This window comes from Bacillus rossius, chromosome 13 (genome assembly GCF_032445375.1).
Source record: "Bacillus rossius redtenbacheri isolate Brsri chromosome 13, Brsri_v3, whole genome shotgun sequence".
Lineage (NCBI taxonomy): Eukaryota > Metazoa > Arthropoda > Insecta > Phasmatodea > Bacillidae > Bacillus > Bacillus rossius.
This window is the reverse complement of record NC_086340.1, coordinates 12,558,202-12,572,240: the sequence shown is the minus strand read 5'-3', so window position 1 is coordinate 12,572,240 and position 14,039 is coordinate 12,558,202. Positions and strand designations below refer to the sequence as shown.

Below are 14,039 nucleotides of genomic sequence, written 5' to 3'. Positions count from 1 at the left end.
ATTAAGGGCCCCGCCTACCTGAACATACACAGACTATACAGTATGCACACATTCTAAAAAAAACACTGCTCGAGTTATCCGAGTGGTGTCTACTTCTTAAAAGCGTTTATAAATACCCTAGGGGTGGAAGGAGGGGGGGGGTGTGTAGGCGCCTATACAAGCAGTAAGTTGACAACTTTACAACACTGAACAAGTTTTCCCTAAATCATAGTTTTTTGGGGGTTATTTTTACGTTTTTAATCCCTGTTTCACAGTAACTATTGCATCCACAGTGAGGGACTTTTGAATTCCAGAAAGGGCCTGGAGCCCCCCCCCCCCCTTCCGCCACTAGGGGACCCACCGGGAGTTACGATCATTCGGGAAAAATCCCGAGTTCAATTAAATTATAGGTTAGTCTTCATGGTACTATATTTTTTTTCGAACCACAACCGCAATCATTCGGCCGTTGTCTTCGCAAGACGTTTTAGTGTCGGAAAGTCTTGACTGAGATTCCACCGTTTAGTTTGCTGTTGGTTGTTTATTGGTAAACGCTGTATTATTTGCGGTGTATAAAACAGCTGCGACCAAAATTAAGACGTCGCACAAACGCACAAGTGTTGTGCGTATAGAATTATGTGATGGTGTGTTGGTGGGTTTCTAGGCCACATAATAGAACTCGTGTTCATGTATTAACTGATTTTGGTAAATACACAAACTTGGCTTGCAGCATTTGAGGAAGTCTTAGTCATATATATAATGAAACAGAAATATTTATGCAAAATTAAAGATATTTGTAAATTTGTACTTTTACAAGAAAACATCTGTATCACTACAAAATAGTACCTATTCGCATTAATACTGGGTTCGGATTCTTACCTGGGCGTTATGCTTTGTGTTGTCCCAGTACTACCAATAGTTCAAAATATTTGTAAACCGTTTCCTGAATAGCTTTCCAATATAAACTGCGCATATTAATAAGCATAATAAAAAACAAAGTACAATAACTAATATTCGTTTATGTGTTCAATGGTTTAAAAATTTATGCTTTCATGGAACATTAATTATAATATAAAATTAAAATTTAGTTATCGTATGAAATGCCCAGTATTATCTTGAAAAGCGTATTTCTTAACATGCAGAAATAACTATAGTAATATGTTGTACAAAGTTGCAATATGTTTCTTGTAGTGTTACAAACTATTTCTTGACAACTTGTTTCCAAATGAATCTTTTGTAAGAGTTTAGAAAAAAAAATTTCTGTGTACAGTTCATGTCGTAGATAAATAGCGTGCGTCGTGTGACTTGTCCACAATTAGACAGTTCTCAAAAGTAGTGGTAGACCAATGATCTATGTATCCTTCTGCCGCTGCTGTTCCCTCAACAGTGTTTCTAAACTACTTAACGAGGTTGTCAGTGTTCGGAAACAAACATCATGGATTGCTTTGCAAGTGTCGTTTGGGAAAAAGGTACCACTTTTGAGAACTTTCAAGAAAACAATACATGACACATACTCAGTGTCGGATACAAACGGGGAGGTTGTGGGTGATACACGGTTAGAAATTACAGTAAATTCACTCTTTTTTTTTTTTTAACGAAGAATTTACTTGAAATAAATTACAAAGTGTTCTTCGTAATATTAGATAACTGGATCTTCGTACAAACTACGCCTGATTCCGATTTAGAGTTGAGTGTTTCGTTGTAAACAAGGTAAACACATACGTACGTGGGAGTAAAATAAAATAAGTTTTTTTTTGGCTGTACATTCAACGAGTTTCCCGAATTTTTTTAACATAATAAGATTATTATTGTTGATTCATGTTCAAGATACGTTACCTGAGATTACGATAATACGTCAACTAAAATAATGTGTTAAAAACTCCAATAATACGTTAGTAAAAATCAAATAATAGAAACTCAAATAATAATTTAACTCAAAATACGTCAACGTTAACTTAATTTACTTAAACTTTTAAAGATAACTCATAAATTTATGAAGATCCCTGGATAATTTGTAACCAGTATTCATCGTCAATTTAAGGCAAAAATGTTTAACAGTGTAGTGAAGTTATGATAAAATATGCGTTATCTTGATTAAGCTAGTATGTTATTTTGTGTGATGCAAGGTGGGCAGTTACAACGCCTGAAACTACAAACCACAAAAATGCAGTTATGCATGTTGAGCATAATAATAAAACTGTCTAAACTCCCATTTTGACGATTGTTATATTAATATATATATAATTTATTTGTTTATTTTTCAAATTTCCTTCTGAGAAATATTTATCCATCCGCCATTGCACATACTTTACCGACCTGTCATTCAATAAATGATTTTTTTTTTTTAAGATTCCAATTACGATGATTCTCTTACGAATACATCAAACAACCTGCTAATCATGTGCAAAGGAGGGGGGGGGGGGGGGGAAAGCTTTTGAAACTGGTTTCAGCAACTCTTAACTCAAGGCCATCGTGTCAACGACTGCATCTTCAGACAGTAAAAAAAATGCACGTATCGTCTATGACCGGCCATTTTTCTATCGCTGAAAGCATCTGCAGTGTGTCTATGCGCAAAATACGGATTTTTTTTTTTTTTTTTTTACTGGTTGTCCACTGCCTATTAATAATATTTTCAAAGTTTATTATTTTATGTAGGGCATGTTTACGTTAAACGAAAGAGGACTTTTTAACTGTTGTGCTTATCTTTTCACGGTTTATTTAAGTTGTTATTACCAATTTTTTTAATGAAAGAAAAGTTAACAAATAAATTTTGCCTTTAACTGTGTTTATTGTTTTTATCTACGGTTTTAAACGCAGCCATCAAAGTAAATTAGGATTTTACAAATTAAAAACCAATAAATTCCTTTTAAATTTAATTTGTAATTAATATTGTAATATAGAATAAATTGAATGTTGTTAAAATGTTTTTAACTCAAGCAATAGGCCAAAACTGCATTTTATCTTTCAGTTGACTTCTCTACCTTATGTTACAGCTGCTTGTAAGAAAATGGAAAAAAAAAAAAATATTTTTTTCAAGATATCACAAAGAATTTTTTTTAAGAAGAAGTATTCAGGAATAACATAAAAAATTTCCGTTACAACGTCATTGTGGATGCAGATTTTTAGCGGTTAACACTCTCTTGCGGGTAGGTAGCTGACTCGGCTTTAAAGAGCTGGAATACCAACATGATAGAACCAAGCTGTCTCCTGACAACGGCGCTGTCCTTGAACGGCAGGCGTGAAGTGATCTAGCCGTGAGGTTGGCAGAAGTGGGGACAGCGCAGCGTGGAAAGCTGCCCACGGGCGCAGAAGAAAGTTTTGGATGTTGTTGTTGTCGGCGGTGTCGTAGGCGGCTGAACCCGGCGGAGTAATAATAACCGATCACTCGCTGTCGTCATTTGTTACTGGGTATCCGGTGTGGATATCATAGTTTTTGACGTGATTTTCCAAAAGAAATATGAATGTCTTTAATCTCGGTTTGGGTGTCACTTCGGCTGAGGATTCGTCACCGTTTGAAACTCTTAAGGCCCCCGCCTACCCGGGAACACACGCGGTGCGCAGAGCTTCAGGAAAACCAACACGATTTCAAAACTACTCAATATATCCGAGTGGGGTCTATTTACGAAAAACATTTAAGAGTTCGCCGAGGGCCGAAAAGTACTTTTGATTTCGGACTAAGTTTTTTAACTGTATTTTTTAGAAGAGTTAAAATGGCTAAAACGCGTGTTTTCAGAGTAATATTTAGACGTAAAACAACCGGTGCAGATTCTTGAAAGCACTTAAGGAACTTGCATTACACCTTTATCTTCATTTCTATGCCAAATAATGTTACGGTCGCCGCTCAAATTTCACAGTTATCCTGTGACGACGAGAAGACTGCGCGCCAGTCCAGAGGAGACACCGCGCTAGAAATACCATCGAGCGTCGCGCTTATCATCCCGCCTCGCTGACACACATACACCCCTGACGAGGCGGGCTCCTTAAACTATGAAAGCTACAGCGTTGAAATAAATACATTTTAGTAAAGCAGACTTTACTCGTGGTCGTTACGTATGACTCGCCCGGTTTACATTTGCAGTGATGACGTAATGAGCGTTGTTAGGTAGCGTCGAATTGAAGTCAATGAGCATCGTAACTCCGAAAGAAATGGAACGATTCGGTGATTTAAACTTTTAAGTTGCTCGTGAGTGAGCACTGATTGGCGATAGTTTAGTGGAATAATGATCAAGTTTTGCAGCAATTCATCGCAAAATGCCTAAGCGAAAAAGGGTCGAATTGAAGTCAGTGATTTAAACTTTAATTTGAGTGAGAACTGAGCGGTGCTATTTGAGTGGAACAACTGTAATGTTAATAACTTTGGTTTGGGAGCCATTATACGAAGGAAAAAAATGCATAAGTGAAGAAGGGACAAGTTGGAGACAATAAATAAAACGAGTGAAATCGCCTGAGCAGAAGCAAATAAAAACGCAGAGAAGTGTCGTAGGTATCGACTGAGGCCAAAAGTAGCCGAGAGAAATGAGCCAGTGGGGCAAAACGAGCCCTCGAACGAGGCGTGAAATTTGTCTCAGCCGTCTTATCTCGCGAAAAGCGACGGGGAAATGCAGAAAATTGTTTCGTGATGGACGTTTGTACGTTCTCTGATGAATCTAATGTTGACATGAACAAGTTGAGCCAGTGGTTGTGAACTATGGGCCGAGTTTGTCGCGGTTTGGAGTCGCAATTTTTCTGGCCTGGCCGCCCTTCCGTCAAGTAAGACGTTCATCGAATTCACGTCAAAAAATAAATAAACATAAATTTTTTAAAATTATTTTATTTATTTCATACACAGCTTTCCCGTTCAGCGCGATGAAAATCCATGAAGCAAACTCCTGGCAGCTGTAGGCCAAAATACAGTTTTTTTGTACTAACATTTATTTTTAGTGTGTCTTTCTGAGAAATTATATAAATAAATTCTTAAAGCAGGAATTACCTGAGCATTGTATTATCTTGAAATTTCTTTTTCAAGTCCCGCTGAAATAATACCCTACTCATTGGCTGTTGCACGATGCGTCCGTACACTGTATTTTTTTTTTTTTTTTGTAAATGGAGCCGAAATATTCATGTTAACTTACCGATGTTTGTAAGTTCGTACATTTACCCGAAAACAACTGTATCACTACATAAAAATGTTATTACCCGGACATTTATGCTTTGTGTTGTCCCAGTACCTCCAATATTAAAACAAAACAAAGTTAAATTTTTTGGATTTTCTATTATCTTGTCCCTGGTTTGAAATAAAAGAAGAAATATTATGCTTGAATTAAACATCAATCGAAATATAAGATTATGCTCGAATTTTCGTAAGAAAAAAAGTTAGTGTTATCTCGAAACACGTATTTCATGTACGCAAATGGGTTGTCTTTCTTATGGTATTACTAGAGACCGGAAAAAATTGGCTAGTTCATTTCGCGATAGGCTAAAATACAAATATTTATACCTCAATGCAGCCTCTGTTATTGGCTCACAACTCTCCTAGATGACTCTGAGCCAAATGAGAAACACCCAACCAAAGCTGCATCGAATCACAGGCTGCTACGTTGGGACGTCTCACCAGACAGCAGCCAATGAGTGGGTGACATTTGACCTAGTGTACGTAGAACTATGGAGTTCATCCTACAGGTCATTGAACCCGCGAATTTTTCCCGGTCCCCAGGTATTACAAATATTTTTTCTAAGATGACATTCATTTCCCTTCCATGTGCTATCGTGAATCTGTAGGTTCGAACACATGACGGTCAAATCTTGTGCACGTGATATTGTTATTTATTAATTTTTCTCAATTGAGAACCCAGGTATTAGTTTGTAGGACGTAACTGCCAGCTCGGCGCGACGAAGGAGGACCGGGTTGGTAGCCAGGCAGACGCGCTCCTCGGGAGTGAAAGTGGTGGGAATAAGGCCAGAGCCCGGAGAGCTTGCGTCGCCAGCCGAGCGCGGCGCCACTGTCGCTCGCGGGAGGAGACTGCGACGCACGTGCAAGACACTAGCCTCCTCGGCGCGCGTTTTGACGGTGGGAAGCGGGCGGGCGGGCGGGCTTCGCTCGAGCGTTTTCGCTCCCACGCGATCTCAGTCGACGGCCCTGTCCGCCTCAGCAGCTGAGCCCGCAACCGCAGTTTGCATGGAGAATGGAGTTACTCGCGGGTTCGACGACCTTCAGGATGGACTCCACGGTCTCCCGCACACCCGGGAAAACGGGCATGTAGTTTTGCTTAAAGGCGTTTTGCCTAATCCGTTTAGGCAAAACGCCGTTAGGCAAATCACCATTAGGCAAATCGTCGTTAGGAAAATCGCCATTAGGCAAAACTCCGTTGGCTAAATAGGAGATAGGCAAATCGCCGTTAGGCAAAACGCCGTTAGGCAAAACGTCGTTAGGCAAAACGCCGTTAGGCAATTCGCCGTTTGGCAAATCGGAGTTAGGCAAAACGCCGTTATACAAATCGCCGTCAGGAATAACTCCGTTAGGGAAAACGTCGTTAGGGAAAACGTCGTTAGGCAAATCGCCTTTAGGCAAATAGCCGTTAGGCAAATAGCCGTTAGGCAATTCGACGTTATGCAAAACGCCTTTAGGCGAAATAACTTTAGGCAAATCGCCGTAACGAATTCATGTTTAGGCAAACCGCCTTTAGGCAAATCGCCTGTTACTCGAGAAAACGCCACCTGTGACTTGTGATACGTCTTCTTTAGGTAGTCTCCGATTCGACAATCCTCTGGGTGAAGGATTCTCGTGGGGACCACAGCAGGGCCAAAAAATCTGTTAAGATTCACAAGGAAAAGCCCACAGAAATCCGCGGTGCTAGAGCTTTTTTTCGCGTGGGTTTTATCCGACACAAGTCATCTTTGGACACGTTGCTCGTACGTTGTACCTACAGAGCCCATATTTTGGCCTACACGTGTGAAGTAAGCATAAAATCATTAAAATATAACGAAACTTTTTCAGAAGACATAGTTTTGACGTTTACGTTGATCAACCCCGTTTCACAGGTCACGTTTTTGCAAGACTTGATGTAAGCTTTTGGACATACGCCATTGCTAAGCACATGTATGTCTGTAGAAGAAAACTAACAAAAAACCAAAAGACAAAAAACACAAATTAAAAAAAAATTGCTGTTGTCAACAGGATGTATACACCACATAATATCACATAACAGGAATATGGTCAACAAACAAAGAAAAACAAAAAATAAATGGACTAAGAGAACGAAAAAAAAAAACACAAATGAATTGAACCCCAAGAAAATTCAGCACAACAGTTGAAACGAGACAAAAACACAACAAAACGAAAAGACGAAACAAACACAATAGTTTTCCAAAACAGAAACAAGCGACGTTTCGGAAACTGCTATCTGCTGCCGTCCTCAGGCAGAGACGCACATGGTACGAAAACACAGGTGCTTACATCAAGTCATGCACTCCCATTGCACATATCTTTCAAATATAAAACGTTTTTTTACAAGTCCTTCTGTGTTAGCCTTCTTAATTCCATGGTGGGGAGGGGAAGGGGTGCTGACCAACTGATCCCCACCCCATCCCCCGGGTCTTCGCCCACGAAATTCACGATAGTCCGCATGAAATGCGAGCACAGTTTTATCAGTAACGAACTTGTTTCGTTCTAGCCCATCGTGAAATGAATTCGCGATTTTTTTTTCCCTCCGGTCTCTAGCAGTAGCCCGTCGCCTCCGTGCGTTCGTCCTCCAACCGTTCTTCGATCACGTGACCTGCAGCCCATCGGTAGACTTGGTTAACAGCCTCGTGATACTCTATTAGTATGAGGATTACCCTGAGTCAAGCACAGGTAAGCCTGTTTTTTTTTTTGACGTGACAACGTCTAATAAATCGATGAACGCCGGCTGCACGCACGAAAAAGGATGACTCATTGTCCCGTTACGCACATTGTCCCGTTACGCTCATTGTCCCGTTACGCTCATTGTACGCTTGCGCCGAATCTATCTCTATTCCACTCGATTGGAACAACCATCGATTTGACTCTTTCGAGGAACATTAAACTTGAAACACTCCCATTCGTTTCCTACTTTTCCTATCATCGTCCTATCGTTAACAGAATAATACAGATTGGAAGATGAGTTAAATAGCAAACATGTATAAAATTTACAGTTAAAATAATCTGTTCGTTAAAGTAATAAACATATTTGAATTAATGAGTGCAAATAAAAGTAAATTTATCCATTAAATTGTAGATTTCATTTCACTCCTTCTTTGTATCCATACAAAATAGTGATAATTCAATAAAAATGAATCAATTTTATTCATAAAAGTATGCAATCATTTCATCAATGTTTTGTTATGATGTTGTCACGTTGAACTATCGTCCGTAAACCGACTTTACAGGCAACCAAATTTTTTTTAAGAAGGGGGAATGGTAGCAATTTAGCTCCTCTTCAAAAAACCTTCAAGTCGCTTAGAAATGAACGCATCAATATATTTAGAGAGCCCAGGGAGTAATTTCCATAAAATCCAGTTCGTTAAAAAAAAAATGGCGCAGTTTCGCAGCTGAGCTATCTCCTGACAAGCAGAGCTGCACCTGAAAGAAATTTACCCAATCCCGAAATACAGCCACTCGAGGAATATTTTCGTGGAAAAATTTTACGCTTCTAACCACTGCTACCAATTTTCAGAACCGGTTATATTGCGCATGCTTGGTGCAGTAGGTACGTAGTTTCTTTTGAATCAAAGAAAAAGGGGGGGGAGGGGCGTAAACTCTCTTAGAACACCAGTTCAAAATTTTTTCCCTGCTGTAGCAAGACATAGGGCTCGTGTTACGGAGTCCCAAGTAATTCCTGACCAGAAATTAGGGATTATAGACGTGGGAATGAAGCCAAGAGATTTCAGTGTTCCACACGTAACAATATGGCGACCGTTTGTTTGAAAATGTATCAGCTGTACCTGTATTGGAGGTTAAATTGGAGAAATAATATGTTAACTCATATCATTACATTATTAAGGTTCTCTTTTGGACCTTTTTATATAATATAAACACATTACGAACAGCTTAACTGCGGTCATTAATAAAATCAGGCTAGAACAGCTGATAAAAAAAAACAATAAACGTTTGCCATATTGGTATGTGAAAATCAGAAGGTAAAACTATGGGGGGGGGGGGGGGGAAGCGGCTACACGTCTGACGGCTAATTCTCCATCTGCATCCTTTCCTAATCTCTGTTCCCGAGCAAGCGTCGTGAACGATGTAGACAAGAAGTTTCCCAAAAGGTGTGCCGTTTCAGGGGTACAGGTGTTCCGAGTCATACGAAGCAGGCACAGTTAGTGTTCAAATTACTTCCTTTGAAGGAACTCCAGAAAAACTAAAGGCAAGCTCAACAATCCGGAACACCGCCGAACTTACCCGAACTCTCTCGACACGCTCGGAGAAGAAACACAACACAACTACAGAACAAATAAAATAATGTGGCACTCCAACCTTGGAGTGTCACAGTATTCCGCCAAAAGAAAAGACGATCATAGGGTTCCATTGGCCGAAAGGAAAAAAACAGATTTTTGGGAACCGCTAATTTCGATGATGGTAGCGAAAATAATGTTTTGGGAAAAAGGGGGGGGGGGGGGCGGAGGAAGTTTTGCCCATTTACGCTCCGTCTCACCAGCTTTTAGTTCTTCTTAGCGCCCTTTTGGATGATTCCTTCGAAGACACGCCCCGGGTGGAGGAGGGGGGAGGGGAGAGTGAATCAGAAAGTTAGAAAGGCGCGCGTCAGAGAAGCTGTCGTGCCGCACACGACTCGAGACAGACAGACGGAGAGAGAGAGAGAGAGAGAGAGAGAGAGAGAGAGAGAGAGAGAGAGAGAGAGAGAGAGAGAGAGCTAGCTCTCCCGGGCGCACGCAGATCTCTGCAGATTGCAACCGGCGCCATTGTCGTGGGGTTTGGAAGCGCCGCCGGGGTAAAGCGGGCCTGCCTTCACGCGCGCACGCGCTAGTCTCACCTTCATTGTTTTCTCGCGCTCTTTGAACACTCACGAGCAAGCACCAAGGGGGACGCACCACATCGCCGACAGCTAGAAAACTGCTGTGTACCACAACGCCGAAATACCACAACGCCGAAATACCACAACGCCGAAATACACTAACGCCGAAAAATGTCATTGCAGGACTGCCACAAAGGTTAGGTTAGGTTAGGTTAGACTAGGTTAGGTTAGACTAGGTTAGGTTAGACTAGGTTAGGTTAGACTAGGTTAGGATAGACTAGGTTATGTTAGACTAGATTAGGTTAGTCTAGGCTAGGATACGCTAGGTTAAGTTAGGTTAGGTTATATTACGCTAGGTTAGGTTAGGTTAGGTTATATTACGCTAGGTTAGGTTAGGTTAGGTTTGATTGTGGTATTTCGGCGTTAAGGTACATTTAAGAAACACATACAAATTCATTCAGTTGTTATTTCGGCGTTGTGGTACACACCAGTTTTCTAGCTGTCGGCGTTGTGGTCAATTTTGACATTCGGCGTTGTGGTATTTTGGCGTTGTGGTAACGACCCAGCACCAAGCATAGGGTGTCCTCTTCGCTTCCGTTCACAAGGGCGCAGCCTCATAGCTGTTAAATTTTTATTTTATTTTATAAATGTACCTAACAGAAACGTTCATGTGAAATCACAGAAATTTGTACAGTTTGTACGTTTGCACGACTACAAAATATAGTGTTCGCGTTAATTGCTGGGTTCGGATTCGTACACAGGCCTTTATGTCTTGTGTCGTCCCCAGTACCACCAATAGTTAAAAAGTTATTTGTAAATCATTCCCTGAATAGCTTTCCGGTATTAACTGTGCACATAGTAAGCTTGTAGAATATTCGACTTTTTTTCCGCGGTTAAAAAGAAATTCTTGAATGAAACTGAATGCAATTATGCGCCAATTATCGTAAGAAATTCATAGTATTGTCTCTAAAAAACGTATTTCATAAATGCAATAAACACCCATAAGTCATGTGTTGTACAAAGTTAAAAGTATCTTACTTGTAGTATTACGAACTATTTACTTGGCAACTGGTTTCCAAATGACTCTTTTCTAAAAGTACAAAAAGTTAGTTTTCTGTGTAGACTGCAATATGTTATTTTTCTTCCTTATAATTAGTGGGCGTTTGAAAGATAGGACATTTGGGCGGCCAGCTTAGGACACTTTTGCTTCCGCACAAAACCGCTGTGATTAGTAGACGAGAGTAGTGAGTAGACGTGTACCTGGAAGAACTTCGACCAATCACGAAACACAGACCATTCTACAGTGTTATTACGCACAATTAGCTCTAAATATTTTCGCAAAAATTTACATACCATCGTGAATGTATTATTGCGTCTATTCTTTATAAAAATAGAAAAGGCGTCCCGAAGAAAGTTTAAGCTGTAAAAATCATATCAATTTCGGTTCCTTGGCTATTTTTTTTGGATGATTTGAAACTGTTTTAGTAATAAAAATCTATAAGTTACTAAAATAATGCCAAAGTTCTCATATATTTTGAAAAAAATCACGTGGTATCTGCAGAAGAAAATTTTGTTGAAAAAAAACTTTTAAAAATTTTGTTACCACTTCATTTATGTCAATAGTATAAGTTAAACCTACACTAAATCAATCAATCACTGTTTTAATAATTTTTAATGTTTTTAATAGTTTAATAAACACGCAAACACCTTTTTATTGTTAACAGTGCATAGAAAACCAAACAGAAAACCTTTAAATTTGCTTTTGTAGTAGTGATTCGATAGAAACAGCAATAAGTATTGCATGAGAGGCTGAAATTATTAGGAAACCACGAAAATGTAATTGAGTGAGACAAGTTAAATGGACAGTAACAGCACTGCTTTATTTTAGAATTCAACAGAACATTTCAAAAAAAATACATTTCACATTTCAATTAATCCTCTGCAAATAATTATTTGGTCTTCCCTTAGAACATAGGAACTTTCATTAAAAACGTCCTTCTAAAAATCTAGCTAATCTATGCATACGTCACAGATGTAACTCAATATGTAGTGACCTTTAGCTCCTGGCTATTTCAATGTTAAACAACTACGAAAAGTCAAATTTACAACCTTTACGGAGTTCAGGGGTTATTCTTTGCTTTAAAGGGTAGAGATGTTACCCTAAGACGCCATGTTGGTTTCAGCAGTTTTTACGCCTTTTATATTTTAATATTTAAAATTTGCCTTTGCTGGGGTAAAGATCGGGCATTAGTAGATTTTCAAAGGCCATGACAATAGTGTGTATAGACAGTAGGTATTACACACAGTTGAAGTCTTTCCCAAAATTTAATTCAATACTAAACGCCAACGAATTCACACGAGGAACTATTTGTAGCAACCAATAACTATATAGGCACTTCAGGCATTCAGTTAAATTATATATTTTGCTTTAAATTATCCAACGTTTGAAAATTAATCGATACAAAAAGTTATGGCTGAAAAAATATGTTTAGACCTAGATGGGTTCGTTCGGTAAATATCCCCCCCCCCCCCCCCAACCACATTATTCACTGTAACTTTTTGATAATAAAACCGATATATTCATGTAAAATTACAAATATTTTTTAATGTTTACATTTACGAGAAAACAATTGTATCACTACACAATAGTATTTGTCGTAATACTGGGTTCTGTTTCTAACCCGGGTATTTATGCTTTGATTGATTTTTCCCAGTACCTGCAACGGTTACAGTTCCCTGAATAACTTTCCAGTGTTAACTGCGCACATCAACAAGCATAATAAAACAAAATAAATTCAAAATAATTGAATATTGGGATTCTTTTTTTTTTCATGGTTCAAAAAATTATGCTTGAATGAAACATCAATTAAAATATAAAATTATGCGCCGATTTTCGTATCGAAATACTCAGTATTATCTGTATAAACGTATTTTACGTTTGAAAAAATAATCGTGACCGTGTGTTAGACAAAGTTGATAAACTACTAGCGACCCTAATATCACTTTTAATTTTCAATGTTCAAAAATCCAAAAAAATATAATTTTGTAGTAATTTGTATTGAAAAATATGACACAAAATTTATAGATACGATCGCTACCAAACTTCACAGGGTCACACGCTGGGCTATTCTGAAGATTGCCTGAAAATTTCATCAATATCGATTCAGGCGTTTTGGAGTCCATGCGGAAACACATACACACATCGATATATATACATATACACATACATATACATATATATCTTGGCAAGTGGTTTCCAAAGAAATATTTAGTAAAAGTATAGACTGGCGCTCTGTCAAGAATGTGCACATGGGTGCAACACGTTCTGCCGCGCGGGCGAGATGTCAAGCTGGGAGTCGACGGCGGTGGTTATCAAGCTTTCAAGCTGCAGACAGCTTGCTGTTGCGTTTGTCAGCTTCGGGCTCTTCCTTCGGCCTGTTCCAGCGCTGTTCTTCAACGGAGCCGAAGAAGAAGAAGATCAAGTACGGCAGGCTGATGATGGCACTGGACGTGTAGAATACGATCTGCCACCGGGCCCGGGTTTGCTGCAAAACACAATCAAAACCACTTATTTTTACACGCTTTATATTAGCTTCACCTGTATGTTTGTTTGTTTGTATGTTTGCAACCGACTCCTTTGGGTGCGATTTTGACCCAATTTAAAAGGCCAGATTTCATTAAAACTTTGTAGATTTATCGAGGACCGATGACAATACACTAATTTGATAAGATTATTTAAATGCGAATATCATTAAAAATGTTTTGCGAATGTATGTCTAAAAATAATAATTAAAATAATATTTAGTGCGTGTACGTACCTACGCGCGTTAAAAGTTAAGTTTATTTGGCGTACTAAAAAAAATCTTTAATTTTGCATGCAAAAAAATAATATAAATAAAATAATGAAAGCACTGGAGTGATATAATAAATAATGTCGTACAGAACACATACAATCAAATTAAAAAATATATATTATTACTCAGTGACCAATATTAATATAAACACATATGTATAAAATGAATTATTTAATTTAGTAAAATAAATGAGCTAAATTTTATTCAATACTGACAATCAATAAATATGCTTGAAGTTTTTTCT

At 38.7% G+C, this 14,039-nt stretch overlaps 1 protein-coding gene across 1 annotated transcript in view; it reads right to left on the bottom strand.

The window, feature by feature from the left end:
- Positions 1-11,800: 11,800 nt before the first annotated feature.
- Positions 11,801-14,039, bottom strand: part of LOC134538253 (sialin-like) — a 45,200-nt gene continuing 42,961 nt past the window's right edge. The window contains exon 9 of the mRNA XM_063379403.1: positions 11,801-13,486. Coding sequence (XP_063235473.1) covers positions 13,322-13,486 — 165 coding nt within the window. The 3' untranslated portion in view covers positions 11,801-13,321. The remainder of the gene's footprint in view (positions 13,487-14,039) is intronic.